The sequence below is a fragment of the Mytilus trossulus genome, chromosome 12 (assembly GCF_036588685.1).
Source record: "Mytilus trossulus isolate FHL-02 chromosome 12, PNRI_Mtr1.1.1.hap1, whole genome shotgun sequence".
Classification (NCBI taxonomy): Eukaryota; Metazoa; Mollusca; class Bivalvia; order Mytilida; family Mytilidae; genus Mytilus; species Mytilus trossulus.
Window position 1 is genome coordinate 939,472 of NC_086384.1, and position 18,787 is coordinate 958,258.

General features: G+C 31.9%; 2 protein-coding genes across 5 annotated transcripts in view; one reads left to right on the forward strand and one right to left on the reverse strand.

Moving 5' to 3' along the window:
• Positions 1–3,827: 3,827 nt before the first annotated feature.
• On the reverse strand, positions 3,828–12,815 carry LOC134693155 (uncharacterized). 2 transcript variants are annotated; one of them, XM_063553863.1, is made up of 8 exons: positions 12,691–12,815; positions 10,642–10,792; positions 9,853–9,947; positions 8,617–8,691; positions 7,653–7,775; positions 6,006–6,128; positions 5,108–5,277; positions 3,828–3,961 (listed from the first exon to the last, which is right to left on the reverse strand). In XM_063553863.1, exons 1-8 carry the CDS (start codon positions 12,697–12,699, stop codon positions 3,958–3,960), a joined length of 750 nt encoding a protein of 249 aa, XP_063409933.1. In that variant the 5' UTR covers positions 12,700–12,815; the 3' UTR covers positions 3,828–3,957. The 2 variants fall into 2 exon arrangements, with proteins under 2 accessions (XP_063409933.1, XP_063409934.1); XM_063553864.1 differs by lacking the exon at positions 5,108–5,277.
• A 79-nt stretch (positions 12,816–12,894) lies between these two features.
• LOC134693154 (uncharacterized) overlaps positions 12,895–18,787 on the forward strand; it is a 30,328-nt gene continuing 24,435 nt past the window's right edge. For all 3 annotated transcript variants that reach the window (XR_010102346.1, XM_063553861.1, XM_063553862.1), the window contains exon 1: positions 12,895–13,362. Coding sequence is in view for 2 of the 3 variants with exons in the window: in XM_063553861.1 (XP_063409931.1) it covers positions 12,895–13,362 (468 nt within the window). In the remaining variant the exon portion in view is untranslated. The remainder of the gene's footprint in view (positions 13,363–18,787) is intronic.

The following is an 18,787-nucleotide window of genomic DNA, read 5'->3' on the forward strand; positions in this document are numbered from 1 at the left end:
GTATGTTTCCATATGAATCAAATCAATACAAAGTCGGTTTCGTCATGGTATTATACCAGTTCCAAATGGTGAAGTTAAAATCATCCCTTCGTAAATTTTTTGAACGCCATCACGATTTTGTTGACCGTTATGGTATAAGCGTTCAACAAAGAAATTGGATATGTTCCTTACGTCGTAACTACAATCCCCTTCTCTTTCATGATTGTGACCTACCGAATTAGACTATTTACCGGATTTGTTAAAACATAAGCAACAGGACATGTGCCAAATGTGGGAAAAAAATAGGAAAATTGCATAAGAATTGAAATAGAAGAATCAAAGTCATGTGATATTTATATTAATTATGAAAAAAGTAAAATCCCAAAAACTTAGAGGAAAATCAATTTGGAAAATCCATAATCACATGGCAAAATCAAATAACAAAACACATCAAAAACAAATGGACAAGAACTGTCATTTTCCTGACTTGGTACAGGCATTTTCAAATGTATAAAATGTTGGATTTAACCTGGTTTTATAGCGCTAACCCTCTGACTTTGATGACAGTCTCATCAAATTCCGTTATATTTTTAATGATGCGTTAACTTAACAGACACATAAATAAAATAGACAAAATATGGATACAGCAGTCATCATCGTGTTTCAAACGGAACAATTAAACAGAACACAAAAACATCTATCTACAAACACATTCATTGATTTGTGTGTCTGACGTTAGAAATGTTTTATACGTCACATATATTTGTCGTCCAATGTTCATACAAACAATTTAAAAATGTATTGCTTTATATTTACAGACAAATAGATTATTTACAGACCCCCGAAGATGAAGATTCGATAGTCCTTTCAATGTCAGAAAACAGTCCGTTGTCCATGTGAACTCATACCTTACACCGGACGAGGACTGTACCACATGTACATAATTATATATATGCAGTTTATGAAATAAAGATTTGCTTCCGAAACATTCATAGTTTGAAAACTTTTTTATTTTCATAAAAGGTTCAACGTCACAATAGTTGAAGTCATTTTTTAACAGTATGAAGGTTGCCTCCTCGAGGTTTGTTATAAAAAAAAGAATGCGTTACAGATGACGACGGGTATGTCCCCCAACCATAAAGATACTCTCTCTGGTACTTGATATCATTAAATGAGTTTGACTGCCCTCTGGTGTCTTTCGTCTCTCTTGTATCTTTCGTCCCTCTTTTATTATAATCTATATCTTATTTTTATCACAAACATTGATTGACAGAGATGAAGTTTTGTATAGGGATTTCCAACGGTAATGATATATAATGTTATAATTTCCACCAAAAGTGAAATTTCATCATCTGCGAAAAAAACAAAAACAAACAAAAAACTGACAAATTTTACAAAGTATCTGTCTATATTATTTTTACTACAATGAAATGTAGGATTAATTTTTAACAAAATATTCTTCACTACACTTAATGAAAAACAAAATGTTGATATTTTCGATCCTAATTACTGCAGATATACAATATACCTTCAATGCGAGGAAATATACTACAAAAAGCTATGGTTAATTGAGTTATGTCTATAGCTTCTTCTTATAACAAGGTGTAATACCAACAAATCATTGTACGTTACATTTAAAAAACAAGTTAAAATCCCTGGAGTCATAAACATATGTGTTTGGTGTTTCAAAGCACCAATATTTTTTATTTTGTGTTTCCAGATAAATTTTGGTAACTAAAGCTTTAAACATGTAAAAAAAGGGTCGAATTATGATTGGTTAACATCTAGTGATGTATAACCTTTATATGCAACGAAATGTTCGGCCTCCAACAATGACTTGGTCGCAAAGTCAGCAATAACAGTCCCCAAAATCACAAATGTAAAACAATCCAAACGAAAACACTAGTTAACTATAATTTATATACAAAGAAATGAACGTAAAACAAATATGGAGGGCTTACCTTGTTTGTATTGGATATCTAAGCTTCTCAAAAACGGTACATTGTCGTCTTATCTGCATGTTCCACTAAACATTGTCCATAAGACTGACTAAAATTCTTTCTGCAGTGAGAGACCGTCCCCAGAAACACTGTGAAACAGTTTACTCGCGTAGTTGTATTTACCATATGTGGATTCTTGAAAATTCTTAAGAACTTCTGAATAATTTTAAATCTTTTATCTTTTAAGTCTTTTTCTGAAATAACTACTATCAAAACTTTTGAAGTTTCAAGCCTGTATACAACAATTACCCATGTTAAACCGAAAAATCGACTACAAGAAATAAACCACAATTCATTTCATCATATAAATGGTACCATACGCTATAAATGTGTTACTTTGTGATACCATAAGGAATATTTTGTTAATGTGAACAAAAGAGTAAAACAGGCTACAAGTGATTAGTATGCTGGAGTTTTTAATCGACAACATATCTGTTTAAATTGGAATTATTTTTTTCAACAAATTGTCGGCATTCCCATGGGAACAAACTGTGACATTTGACGTGGCTCTGTTTTTATGCATTCGGTCATTGTAGTGTGTGCATTTACTTTTATAGCGTCTATATGCTTTTTTGGTTTTACTTCGAAAACTTGTTTGTTGCTTGTTTAATGTTTGCTATGTGCTTTGTCTATACGCCTTTTTATGTTTCTTCGCTACATATATGACGTGGCGCTGTACTTACTCATCCCGGCATTGTGTTATTGTACAAGGGTAAATTTGTGCATTATTGTCTTTAACATATGCTTATAAGCTTGGTCTTTATGCCATTTTGTGCTTCTTTTTTACATTTTTTTTTTTTTTGTAGTGTTTAAGATTATAACACAATGTTGACTGCTGTATATTTGACATTTTTACCTATACACAGGCAAATTTTGTTCACGTGAATATCACATGAAATTCACGTGAATTTCACGTGAAATTTTTCACGTGAGATTCACCTCAAACGAGCTTATACATGAAACTCACGTGAAATTTTTCACGTGAATTTCACGTGAATCTGATGTGAAATTCATGTGAATTGAGATTTCACGTGAAATTCACGTGAAATTTTAATGTGAAATTCACGTGAATTGAGCCTTCACGTGAAATTCACGTGAACTTTTCACGTGAAATTAACATGAATCGAGCTTTTTTTTTTTTCAATGAAATTAAAGTGAATTCAGCCTCTGAAATCCCACATATTTCACAGGATTTGAGCTTATTTAACATTCTTCTTAGTCTTGACCATGTGTTCATACTTCTATTCTATATCTACTTTCTTTGCATCCAAATGTTGTTGGTCTCTTAAATGAAGAACAAGAAAATCATCACAGGTTTTAAATAATATCCAGGGCACCTTAGTTAACTCCAAGTACAATTATGGTTGTGTTCGAGTCTCAATTTTTTTTTGCAAAAGATTTATGTACTGATGAATATTTCATTTTAGTTGATTTTTAATATGTATGTATGTATGTTTAAGTCGTATTGTATGGCCATCAGTTTTGACACAAACCAATCACAGTATGGAAAAGTACCTGCACAAGATGCCAATTCTTTTTAAGAAGGTTTTAAAACAATACAAACCAGAAAGTAAACAGCCTAATTTATGTCCAACTTTTCTAACCAAAAATTACATATGTAACAAAGCAAACAATAAACTAACGATTACGTACAGGCACATACAAAATGTGGTGGGGTTAAACTGGTTTTAATGCACAAATCCACCGTCTAACCTTGATAGAGGTGTACCTGTACAACATACCAACAAACTTTCCCTTTCTGTCTTATACTTTTTCAATTAAGATGCTTAATTCTTTCTTCCAAATTGCCAACCACTAAATTGATAAGAAAAAAATAACAACAATTAATTACAAAAATATACTTATATTACATATAAAGAAAGAAATATATAAACAAAAAAATCATAACATTAATAGTGTTCTTTATATATTGTGTTTCCCCTGACCACTCCATCAAGTTGAACATGTCTATCCATCTTTATCTGTAAAAAAAAAAAGAATTCTTTTATTTATACAGGACACATTTAAATAAAGTTATTCTATCAATGAAGAATACAAAGAGTTATATTTAATTCTAATGCAATCATTTTGTATCAATGGTTCTGATTTGATGACAGTTAGTGTAAAATTCTCTATATCCCTGTCAGTAACTAAGGAAGCCAACATTTAGAATTGCTGAATGTATTGACATGTAATTTCTACAAAAAAATCACATGTTGCACCTATAAATCTTATCTTTATCAAATTTTATACATGCTTAAGCGGCACAGAAGCCAGAAAACACCTGGTGTCTAGTTTGAGGACAGAAGCATGTATAATGACGTCACCTAGTGAAGGGACCAAAATAAGAAGATAACATCTTTTTCCCAGAATTTTCTTTAATGAAGATTTTATACTAAAATTTATTTAAAGCTTTGAGTATGTCTACCCATTCCTAGGTAAACTAAATTTGACAGTAAAAACTACTGATTGTAAGTCCTTAGAGCTTAAAATACAATAAAGTTATCTTTTAAGTAGACTAAAATAGAATAAACCCTCAATTTTGATTAATTTAGACAATTTAGTTCTTTTCACAATAAAAATAAGATGTATAATGAAATACTTAAGCTCAAGCATTATATGTATACACATACTCTTCTTTCCAAGTATTTTTTTAACCAGTAAAGTATGATGTAGAGTCTGATCCTAATATTATAGAAATAATAATATATGGTAAAAAATATAATGATCTTTTCATATAAATTATTCCAAAATTTGCCTGCCTAAGACTTATTTTTCTGAAGACCTAACAGTTTAAAAGTTTCTGATTGTGTACTTAAACCTTGACATATATCTCATACAAGATGTCTTAGGGATGTGACTTAAATTGTTACTTCAATAAAATCTTTATATCCAAATAAAGTTATTTCCAAATGATTGTGACTTTGAATTACAGGAACCGAATACATATACATGTATAACCTTTCCTTATATTTTCTTATGGAATAAATCTTATCTAATATTTTTAAGAGAGTATGTATTGCTTGGTAATGATGATGACAAAGTAGAATATTGAAATAATATGACATCTTTGCATACATAATATGTCACAAGCTAGCAAAAGTGTAAATTATATTTATATTACATACTTAATATATCTTTCAATTCTTTTGATTTCTCTGTCTTTCAACTGGGCCCATTTTTCCTTGTCCTGATTATCTAGGATATCGCCCAGGAAACCCTTGAAGGCTGTCCAGTAATCCTCCAAGGGCTCCCCAGACTGCTTTTTTAGCTGCTTCTTTTCATAGCTGAATGCTCTCTGAAATATTATCAAAGATCAATAATATAGTATGTTTATACAAATCTGGTGTTTAATGCACACATTTTCAGTGCCCCATTGGTTTAAAAGTTTCTTAACAGTAACAAAGGAGGTTGACATAGGACAGACATAAAAATTGCTAACACAATTACAACTCCTCCTAATCATGTTCAACATGCCAAATATCAAATGGAAATTTAAAGAATCAAATAAGAGTTTATACAATTATTTTATATCCTAAGGTCTGTACTTTCCCAGGTTAGAAAGGCTTTGACTTGATTTTCTACAAAGAAGATACCAATATGCATATATATTTTAAAGGTGTGCACATTATGATTAAAAATTAAATTGTTCTTAGTGTTTCACCCAGGTAATGAATCTATATATATTAAGGTTACATCATTGTATTTATATACTGGTAAGCAAACAGCCAGCTCAATAGATTATTAGGTATGCAGTAAACTATCTTGTATTTCATTTTTTTAGTATATCTAACCTACTCATAACTAATGTTTTACCAACACAAATTGGGTTTATCTGCAAAATGATGTGAAAAGTTGCTTAACTCTTAAGTGATTGATTTTGAGAATTCTTACAGCTATAAATGATAATCATAATAAGTATTTTATGCGATTACCATTAATCCATACATGTGATTGTGTGGGGACTATATTTTTAATATATGATAATAAATATCTTTTTTTTTAAATACTGATTTATGTACTTACTAAAGCAACTGTCATATTCTCAACAGCTTCTTCATCTTGGCATTGAAACCTGGAAAAGAGAGCTTTTCCCAAGTCCTTCAGACTTTTACAGCCTAAGTCTGCTGATTCATTTCTTGATAGCATCTAAAAAATAATTCAAACATCACGATAGGTTTACATCATACATGTAAGCAACTTATGTTTCTTAAGGAATAATTTAACAAAAATTTGGTCTATATAAGAAATAGCATCTAAAATGTGGTGCACATATCTACATGGTTATTTTAAAGGGGGCACCACATTTTTGATGGTAGCTAGGAGAAAGAAAAAATATAAATTAAAAGTCATTATTTCTTTAATTCAATTCTAAATTTTATTTTAAGCATGAGTAAATCATGAAAATACATGTGATTTTTATGTCCTGTATTAGTCTAAACATTTCTCTGATTTATTTTCCAAAAAAAATGTTGTCCATGTCCTCATCATAGTTAACTTACAATCCAAAAATCAGCCCAATGTCTGAAGGCGTTTTTGAAAAATGCCTGTATTAAACTTTGATTTTCAACAACTCATCGAAGTCCAAAGCCTGTATATTCAAAAAAAATTAGTGGAACCGAACCTAACTTAAACTTGAATAGACTGAAGACCTTTGGAAAAAAATTCTAAAGATGCATAAAAAATGTGCATCTGAATAGCTGTATATCAAAACTGTACCGTAGTAAAGCTGTATATAAACTGTACATCTTAAAACCTATATATAAACTGAATAGATATTGTATGCAGTGGTAGAATCTATAAAGCTTATACAAATTAAAAAATGTGCATTTTTACAGAGTTGCAGTTTATATACATCTTTAAAAATGTACATTTGAATACCACTTTTGACTATATATAAACTGCAGCTGTGCTATTTGAGCAGTCAAATTGCATTGACTGTATATTCATATGTGATATACAGACACTGACCGTATATCACCTTTTTTATGACGTTGACAATGCGTTTCCGTAGAGTTTTATTTATGAAGTCAATAAAACATACCAGTTCGTGGAAATTTTACGTCGTCCGCTTCAAATTTTAAAAATTATGGTTTTTACCCTAAATACTTCATTTAGAACACTTATAAGAGTTGCAGTATATAAAGAATAACCATACATTGTCAATCGGTTATTTGTACATGGCTCGAAACAGGTAGAAATGCTCAGCACAGCCTCACTTTCTACCTGTTTCTAAGCCTTGTACAAATGACATGGATATTTCGAGACAATGTATGGTTATTCTATATATATATACAGTTTATATACATTTTAAAGATATACATTTATTATGTATCTTTAAAACTGTAAATCAAGATAATAGTTATAGGACAACACCTAGTATAAAACAGAACATTTGGTATGATTGTCAATAACAAAACTTTCCACAAGAGATCAAATGACACAGAAATTAATAACTATAAGTCACCATACTGCCTTCAAAAATAAGCAAATTAAGCTATAAAAGGCCAGCAAATTACAAGTGTAAAACATTTCAAACTAGAAAACTGATGGCATAAATCATGTACAAAAAAAGAACGAAAAACAAATAAGTAACACATCATAAAAAGACAAGCCCTGAATTACAATGCTTGTATGTCATTCTTCTAACACTCTCATAAATTTCATTGTTACCTTGTTTTTGGTTTGAGACCTAAAGTCAACCATTTTCCGGGTGCTGAACCTCACTCCTGCTCTAAGAACTTCTTGGTAGTCTGCCTCTGGAGCAAGTCTCCTCTTTAAAGACATTAATTTGGCCTGAAATAAAAACAAGCATGCAATATATAAGTTATATTTTCATCTTTATTCAAAATAAACCATTTAATATGATATTAATTCAATCAGAAAAAAGTAAAATCACAAAAATACTTTTAATACTTTTTTAATTAGAGGAAAGTCAATTCAAAAAGTCCATAATCACATGTCAAAATCAAATAACTAAACTCATCAAAAACAAATGGTCAAGAACTGTCATATTCCTGACTTGGTACATGCATTATCAAATCTAGAAATTGTTATTGAAACACTGAATTTTCATATTTCTTGTATTTTTGTCCAGTTTAATAATAATGCCATTGAATTTATATGTTGTTTTTTTTAAATTTTATATTGCTAGTACGATTCAGTCCTTCAAGCAAGAGAAGTGTGTAATCAGCCTCTCTATTTTTCAAGTTGATCAGAATCATAAATAGATATAGGAAGAATGTGGTGTGAGTGCCAATGAGGCATGTTTATACATGACATGCTGTATTAATTTACCAAACATCAGGAATTATAAACTGTGAGTTTGCAGTATTCAGCTGACACAAACATCTGTTGTTGATTGCCATTCTTTTTAAAAAATTAATTGATTTGCAATTGTCATGCCTACATAGAACTTGGTGCCAAATTGCCAAATATAAAATATAGAATGAAGCAGTGATTTTTTGAGACACTTTTTCATGAAAATCAATAAAGGGAAAGTCATCAGTAATGCTGAACATGTGCATTTCCATATAAATGGAGAGACTGAACATTCCCTCTGAAAATAAAAGGCAGATGACTATTAATTCTTGGTTTAAACATGCATATGTATTTATTCATTGCTAATAAATCTTACTTTTAACTCTGTGTCTGGGTCTGCCAAAAATGGGTTCTTTGGGAACCGGCTTTTCAGGTAATCTGTCAATGGTCTCTACAAAAAGGAAAAGCATCAGTAGTCTCAGTCTTCTAAGTTTCTGTCTCCCTTTATATTTATGATAAGATCTTAATTTTATTTGAATCATCATGTTTAGTCAAGTTATAGCTCATTCTATGTCGATTTACATTTAGTTTTTCTTTTTACCGGATCATTCTTTTGAACTTTTTAATGATATACACATGTCACTGCTGATTTTGCTTATAACCAGCAAAAGCTATCATTATAAGGTACAATCTAAGTGCAATGATAGAGGTCTGTCATTTATAAATGAAAGTGAAAAAATGGAGAATATGTCTAATTTGGCCTTATGATAATTTAGCAGGATTCCGCTTACTGTTTTGTCAGATTTAAGTATACCGTTTACACAATGTACGTAAACAATTCTCATTTTTTTGTCATTTCCCGGGTCCAGCAAGAGAATAAATTTCATTGCATTTGGTGGCAGCAAAGTACAGTTGGAGAACAGAAACAGATTGAGAGATTTTTACATATATAAAGGGGCATAACTAATATATGGTAAAAGTTTTGCCACTCAATTTAAAACTTGATATATGATTATATTTTGTGGTAATGTGCATTGTATTTACAGTAAGTTTTAAAACATTTGGTAGAGGCAAACTAAAGCTATATATAGAATGGAAAAAAAAAATTAGCAATTGTCTAGGCTAATAAAGGGGCTTATGAAGGAATAAAGTGATGACACCCAATTTTAACCATGATCTTTGTTTTGTGGTAGTATGCATTTTATTTCAGTTTTACAATATTTGGTTAAGGCAAACTAAAATGAGAGAACAACAACCATTTTTTTATGGAGAGGACGGACAGACTGGACAAACCGGCCGATGGGTATTACTTAATGATCTCTGTTACTACTTGGGCATAATAATGACAAAAAACAGGATCAAAGATTTCTGTCTCATATTGTAGATTAGGACTTATAATTACTTTACCATAAATTTAAGAATGCATACTATAGTTTCAATACTGGGAATATTGGTGCTCACAAGAGTCAACTGTAAATATGTTGAGCAAAGATAAATTCAGTGATTTGCTGATCATGAGACATAAAAGATCTATTATATTGATTACATTGACCGACTGCAGCTATAATTCTTACACATTGTATCATATTTTTAAAATTTTCTCAATAGTTACCTCCATATCTGTCTTTTCAATGCAGGTAAAAGACCTTCCAGGTTTTGCTGCTGCTGTTGTGTTTACACATTTCTTCAAATCTTTTAACTCTTTTACTGTAATAGTTATAAGTTAAAAAAAATAAATAGAAAGCTATAAACATGTATTTTAAGGTCTTGATGTCACATTCACAAAATGATTCAGGTACTTTAAAAAAAATGATAATAAAAAATTAAATGTAAAGTATAAAATTAAAATAAATATATGCATTTTACTAAAGAAATTATCTATATTTCATCATTGCATGCCTTTTTAAATAGACAAGCAAGCAAAGAAAGATATTCAGCATTTATCATATGGTAAAATAATTGGTAAAATAATTTATTCTTTAGTATCTTTACTACAGGAAATTCAAAGTAAAAGGAAATGTCTACTTACACAATATATATTTATATTATATTAATCTAATAAGTGCAGGCTTAATTAGTAAGTATCATACAGTGCCCATTTATTTTTTAATTCATTTACATGGCTTAGTACTTTATAGTTTTTTGTAGTTTCATGAGTTATCTCCCCTGTTTTGACAATTTGCAACAAGTTTTTCACTAGAAGTAGGTTCCAATACATTGCATAATTAATTTGATTAATTTTTAAAAAAATCAGGCAGGTTGTACCAATGGGTCTATAAAACAGTGCAAGTTTGGATGGAAACACTTCTAAGAGAAATCCAAGATATTAAATTTTAAAACTTGTAGTTATACATTTCAACATAATTAGAGATATATATATAGATTCAAAAACATAACATACCTATTTCTTTCAACAACAAAGAGTTGCATTTGCACCCTTCACAACAAAAGTGACCATTTGGTAGGTTAGGGAGTGGTGCTACCAAGTCATCAAAAAGGTCCTGCTGTGAACCTAATTCACCAATACCATTAGCATTGCTATCTTGGCTGTCCTGTTAAAAATTAATTCTTTTTAAAACTAAAAAAAAAAATTTGTTGTTGCTTTTAATGATTTGTTCTTATAGTTTTGATTCTCTCCATTTTGATTGAAAGGCTATGTACACATTGTGTTGTTAAATTTAAGTTTTTAACTAATTACCAGCATTGCCTTACTGAAACTCTGCTTTTTAATTATCTAATTCTGTTTTCAGAAAATTACACTAGTGACATATTAAAATGTCTATTTGTGAGTTAATAAAAAACTTTATTCAAATACTTTCTTTTATGGACTTATCATTATTTACCTGGGAGGAGGGCTGGTCATTTTGAAATCAAACATATAAAATTTCTTGACCCCCAAATAATATTTCACTATTTTTATTTGATCCCCAAGGTAAAAACATTTTTTTTTTAAATGACCCCACCCCCCTCTATTTACATACAACATGTAAATCTACAAAAAATATTGCAAATGAAAACATATTTGAGGGGAAATTGTTTTGTAATAGGGCTATTCCATAAGGCCTTTTCCATGAATATAAGTATGTAGAGCAAGCCAGTGCTAAAATTAGTATTTTCTTCTGACTTTTTTTCTAATTTGCTAATATTGTGCTTTAAAAGAAATCTTTATCCTAAGTAACTCAAAAAATAATTTTTTGAAACAGTAACAACAGGAACAACACATTATTTATTAACAGGAATCTATCATATAAATGATGCTTAAACTTAAGCTTTTTGTCAATTGAGTCCCTAAACTTTTATATATAGATAGTTCATGTTTTCAGCTTGACAATTCAAAAACTCATTTATTGTCACATTTCACTAACGAATGTGTGATAGTAACCTTTTTCTTATTCTATATTAGCCCAAAAAGCTTGAGGGAGTTAGAGGTAAAAAATGACCCAAAGGGATCTTGTTATGAAAACAAAAGAATGCATTGTGATCAGAATTATTATCAATGTGTATCAATATTCAAATGCAGAGTAGATAAATATTTAATCATGTATTGCTGTACACTATGTTCTTTTCATAAAATTGCCTGATTTGTATGTTTGGAAAAAAAAATGCCCAAATGGCTGTAAATTTCGTTTTGATTGATATTTAATTTCTATCAAACAAATAAGCTAATTTAAATAAAGTTTGGTTGTAAGGCTTTTTAATTTAATATAGTGATCAAAGTGAGTAAAATACATGTATAATGACTGAATTATTTATTTGGATGATAAAGCTGCAGCTTCCTACCTCACCTTTTGTGATGTCTTACTTGTATATAAATGTTTAAAATATATTTTGATTTAACTTGTAATTTTCTACACATTTTGTCTCTTGAAGTTTGTAAAATACTTATTTTCATGTGTATAAAAACTTGATCCTCCCACTTTGAATTTATAAACAGATTTGAACCCCCCTTTTCCACATACAGAAAAAATGACACCCCCAGTATTTTGACCAGGTCCCCCCCTTTTCCCAGACAATAAAAGATAAGTCCATTACTGCAACACATGTTTGTCAGGCAGTGCAACAAATGTTTCTAAAATTTTTCGCCTGTAATACTTGTTGTCTTTTCCACCACTATAACCTCACCTACAACTGTGTCCACTTGTTAATAAATTTTTACCAAATTAAAAATCGTAGCAAAAGTAGAGGGGGGATAGGAGGGGTCCTGATCCCGAAATTCCGGGCTTAAAAACACGAAATCCCGAGGTCCCGAATTTAAATAAAGTAATCCTGACGTCCCGAAATTCGAAAACAAGAATTACCGGATCCCTAAAGAGTCAATCCCAAAATCCCGAGCTTAAAAACACCCGATCCCGGAGTCCCGATAAAGTTCCTATCCCCCCTCAAAAGTAGAATATTTAAATGTATTTAAAATTTCTAGTTCATTGTATGGCATTGTGTGTTTTTTTTATACCTGAAACATGACTTTGAAGTCTAATCTGTCGTTCTTTAATCTCCTTGTCTTTCTTCAGTCTTTCCTTTGATGTTTGGCGTCTTTGACAGAACTGTAATAATTTTGACAGAACTGTCGTCTGTATTATGACGTCATGTATAAACCGGGTTACGTATACGTTTCAAAGAGATGCGATTTCGTTGATTATACTAAAGCGTTTCATCGATGTTGATGGTTGTCAATGAAGCCGCTGACATGTCTCGCAATCGGACGTCAAAATTTGAGACACCGGGTAGTTTTAAGTGTGATTGTTGTGGATACGTAACAGGGAAAAGTGCAAATTATCACCGGCATTTGGCATCAGATCGACATCTGAGGGTACTAAATTTTTCAAACCAGATTAACTGTGAGTGTGAAATCAACGAGAATGACTTGTGCACGGATAGCGCAAGTACTCAGCCCATGATCGTAGATGGTGCGACAGTAGAATGTCAAACCAGTTACGGTACATATAATGACGATCAAGATTTCGAAGAAGAAGAAGAAGAAGATGAAGCTGTAGAGGATAATGATGAACAAGAATGTTACGAGGAACGAAGCCACGACGCCAGGATAGATACAGAGTGGTTCCCCTTCGACTCCAAAATCCACTTTCTCCTCACTTCATTATACAGTTCTAAAACCCACAGAGTTGTAAGTTAACATTCTGATTGCATATATCTATAGTCGCCGTCAGCTAAAATTCGTAGCGGTTATCGGTAAAAATAATCTAAACTATCAACCGCGTTCTCTCGAGATATAGTTTTTCTCATTCCATTCATAAATCGCAAAAAGAAAAACCACTACTGACCTACCTTTTAAGTGATCGCACTGTAATAATCCTGACCTTCACATTTTCCAGAATGTTTTCCATTGTAATTCCGCCATCTTCGTTTCTATGAGGATCATTTGTTTACATGTGAAATTCGTCATTTACGCAGTTTCCTGAAATGTTCTTTTCATTGATGTGATACGGTTTCCCGCGCTTTATGCAAATGTTATGAAATTGAACTCCAGGGGAACACTTCCGGAAAAAACAATGGCGGATTCCACCATTGAAAATAGTCTTGGAAAATGTGAAGGTCAGGATTATCACAGTGCAATCACTTAAAAGGTAGGTCAGTAGTGGTTTTTAGTGGAAGAAGACGTCAAGTCTTCTGAAGACTTAAGGGGCCGACCCTTGGCATTGAGTCTCTGTATTCCGCATTCATTTCGTGCATTACAATTTCAAAACAACTTAGATTCCTTACACCGATTTTTAAAGGCAGTGCTTTAAGGCCTGACTTTTAAGTCATGAGGTTCATCTTTTCATACGCAATCTTTGCAGGGGGTCTTTTGGCCAGAAATAGATCCGGAATTGTTCGAATTTCTCCTCTTCTTTTTATGGTATAATATGGTTTTTGTTTCTTTCATTTACATTGGGGACTAAAGAAACGATCAGTGTGGATTGTTCGTTTTTTAGAACTTGTTATTAGTGTGTATTTTGCATTATAAGCAGTCAACCTGACTACAAACTATCATTATGTGTATTCCGTGTGGAAAGAGGTCGGGTCAATTTCGAGTGTTATCTGACATCTAAAGATTCTTTAATTAGTTCAGACGTTGATATAACAATGAAAAGTCGACTGAACATGATTAATATTGCATCTTCTATAATTCAAAGCGGAATTCGGTTTATGAACGAGAAACCGTAAAGCGTTTTCAATTTCGGTTCTAGTTATGTATGTTGTCCACGTTTTATCCTGGTTTCCGGTACTACGTTCCGGGTATTAGCTATTTGATATATGTGATGTGTAACATTACGATCGGGTACCAGCCAATCTACGTGTGTATGTGTACATGATTTCCCGCCAAAATGACACTTCCGGCAAATGACGGATAAAACCTAATCGACGATCCCGGGTCAATGGACAAAGCCAATGCAATGTTACGCGACTCGGGTTCGCATACTTATTTTATTTATTTTGGTAATCGATCTATTTCCGGTATCATGTAATATTTATCGTCATGAACATTGATGTTTTTACTTGCTGAACATTTGTTTCTCTTACATAAATTAAACATCTCTTTACGTTTTGAAATTAATTTTATGTTTTTGTTGGATTGGAACTTTGTCTTGTGTATTTTTTTACTTGTCCACGGGCAACCAAGACAAAAATAATTACTTGTCCGGTTGTTCAAATGTACGAGTCGGGCATAGCATTTCCACACCCCTGGGTTATAAAACTTTTTTTTCAGGGCACAAACCCACTTTAAAGAGACTTGTCTACTGCCATACCCATCCTATTTTCATGCTCCATTTGCAAGCAAGAGACTGAATGGTTTGCAAAATTAAAAATCAGGACGGTGTCCAATTAAAACAAAAGAACTAAACTGGATGAATATTGTAGGAGAAATCTAGAGGAAAGTTTTGATTTGTGAAATTGGTTTTCCTGAAAAGTCATTCATCCTAGCCTACAGAAAGGAACTATATATTTAACTGTCCACCACCAACTGACAAGCTAATGTTGAGCTTCACATATGGAATTACTCAAAAACCAATGTCTATGTTTTCAGCACAGATTTCACAAGTTATGACACAGCTGTGCTTTTTTTTATACTTGTTTAAGAGTTGTATACTAAATTTTATTCTTTTATCAATAAATATATTCTTCTATCAATAAATATATATTGTGTCATTTAAGAACTTGTATTTTGCCAAAAGATGCATACTAGTGAATGAAAGTGGTGCAGTTCATTTTGCTTTGGTATATAGAATTGAATTACAATTGTTCATGTTATTGGAATGCTTATAAAAATAAGGAGATGTGGTACAATGTATTTGATATTTAGTGAGTTTATCAAGCAAAAGTGAATAAGAAATAGGAATAAGCAGTTACAGGTACTACTGTACAATCTCAAACAATGAGAAAAACTCATACCGTATAAAAGAGAATTTCATATTTACAAGCAAGTTTTGTTTTTGCATTAAATAATTTTCTTCTATTGTTTTAATTGCAAATATGGGAAGTGGTTAAAATGCTAATGAGACAGCTGTTATGGCCACATAGCCTTAATTGAAATTTTCTTTTTCATTCATACCGGTAGATTTTGCCTGGAGTTAGAAACATATCTGCCAACTTTTCAAAATGCACATGGGGGTTTTACGTGAAAGATGGTCCATATAGTCATACAAAACCTTCAAGGGGGCCTTCAAATGGAAGCAGGACAAGTTGCCCCACTGGCTAATCGCCCCACTTTTTAAAAAAACGCCACAAATTGATTTATCAAATCGCCCCACATGTGAAATTGGTCAAATCATGTTTAATATTACTCCTGCCAACTCGCCCTACTTATAAAAAAACAGTAATATTTAGATTAATATATATACAATTAAAAATAAAAACTCGCACCACTTTAATGAAAACTAATCTACACAGAATACAAACAAACCGAAAATTAATTTAATTACTATTATTGATATATACTGAGATTAATATAATTCTAAAAAAAAACTGATTGTTGAAGAATTACTAAGTTTTGAAGCTTAGTTATTTGCATAACAATTGAAAAGTAACCAGTTAAATGTATCAAAATGCAATATAAGGAATTTAACTTATATTCAATGGAATAACATCTTTTTCCATAAGTGGGGCGAGTTGGCATTACTTAATTCATCCTGGTTAATAATATATTTATCTAGATTTCACCCATTTCCATTAGATGGGACCAGTTGGCAGGAGTAATATTAAAGGGATTTAACACAGTTCACAAGTGGGGTGATTTGGTAATCCAGGTTGGGACAGTTTTTTTGTCGAGTCTGCGACTTTTGTCGCAGAAAGCTCGACAGGGATAGTGATACGGCTGCGGTGATGTTAGCTCAGTTCTTAAAAGCTTTATATTTTAGAAGGTGGGAGTCCTGGATGCTTCATACTTTGTATATGGTTGCCTCATGTTACGAAGATTCCGTCAGTCACATGTCCAATGTCCTTGACCTCATTTTCATGCTTCAGTGACTACTTGAAAAAAAAGTTAAAATTTTTTGTAATGTTAAATTCTCTCTTATTATACATGTAAGTAATTGGATAACTATATTTGGTATGTGCGTACCTTGCAAGTTTTCACTTGACCTCGACCTCATTTCATGGATCAGCGAACAAGGTTAAGTTTTGGTGGTCAAGTCCATATCTGAGATACTATAAGCAATAGGTCTAGTATATTCGGTGTATGGAAGCACTGTAAGGTGTACATGTCCAACTGGCAGGTGTCATCTGACCTTGACCTCATTTTCATGGTTTAGTGGTTATAGTTAAGATTTGTGTTTTGGTCTGTTTTTCTTATACTGTTTGCAATAGGTCTCCTATATTTTGTGTATGGCTTGGTTGTAAGGTGTACAGGTCTACCTGGTAGGTGTCATATGACCTTGACCTCATTTTCATGGTTCAGTGGTTTAAGTTAAGTTCTTGAGTTTTGGCCTTTTTTTCTAATACTTTATGCAATAGGTCAACTATATTTGGTGTATGGAAATATTTCATGATTTACATGTCAGTCGCACAGGTTTTATTTGACCTTGATCTCATTTTTTACGGTTCATTGCTCAGTGTTAAGCTTTTGTGTTTTGGTCTGTTTTTCTTAAACTATAAGCAATTAGTCAATATTATTTGTTGTATGGAAGAATTGTAAGCTGTACATGCCTACCTGGCATGGTTTATCTGACCTTGACCTCATTTTCATGGTTCAAAGGTCAATGTTTAGTTTTCTTGGTTTATGTTAAGATTATGTGACAGTTGTAATAACGCTTTTTTATTAGGACTATCAACAGAATATCAATGATTAGTAAAGAAGGCGAGACATTTCAGTGTGTGCACTCTTGTTTTTAAAGTGAGGCGAGTTAGTGAAAAAGTGGGGCGATTTGTCATGGATTCCCTTCAAATATATTCCAATGTGGTTTTTGGCTTCTTCGTGCATTAACAAGCTCATAGCCATTGTTGAATTAATTGTTTTCCTTAAAATAGTCGACAAAATTGCTCTCACAAAATTTCCATTTGGGAGCCTTTAGCTCGATGGGGGAAATACTCTGCAAATACTGACAGTTGACAGGTATGGTCATCAAAAAAGTTGACATGTTACTATGTACATATACCATTATGTTACTTGATGTCCTTGCTATACACACAGTACAGAGAATAGTCAATCTTTGTGAACTATTTTTTATGGGAGTCATAAAATATGTGTATACAATCAATAATTAAAAATAGTCTATTTATATTGAAAAGGAAAAGTTCTTATATTATGTCTAAAGAAGAGGGACGAAAGACACCAAAGGGACAGTCAAACTCATAAATTTAAAGCAAACTGACAAGGCCATGGCTAAAAATGCATTTCATGGGAGGCACAGAAAATATACTGTAAACAGTAGACTAGATATAGGTGAACTAGGTACAAAAGAACTCTAAATCTTAAATTCTACAAACCACCTCTGTTCTATGGAAGATAATGATATAACTGGACTAGAAATACACACAACCTGTAATTAACTGCCTTTACAGCGCTTTCGCGCTTTGATTACACATGATTAGGCATCTGAATCATTTAATTTGTAAATCATGATTGTAAAACAATCACTATCGTAAATATGGATCTTTTATTTATGTAAATTATTAGATTTCATCTCATCCACATGAACGTTATTTGTTTACTTGTAACAGGATGTTTTAACTGTAGATATTTGTATTACGCATGCGTGAATTTGGTATTGGGACAACTCGCCCTGTTTACAAGTTCGCCCTTGAAGTTACGAATTTGCAGTTTTCAGACGCCATATTTGATCATTTCTTACTACTGTACGGGTGTAATTGACACCTGTGTTAAATTTTACCTGAACATCAAAGAAGATGTATAATTATATGGCTTCACTTGACAGCTTGGGTGTCAAACATGCTGGAAATCAACGATGTTTACCTCCGGCTAACTGCCGTTGTGTTATCAAAACGATGTGTATTGGGAATATTGAAATACTTTTTTGTTACTTCCCTTTGTTTTAGCCTGTTTTCAGTTATTTTGCTTTTAAAAGTGTAAATTGTAAAAAGACTATAAATGA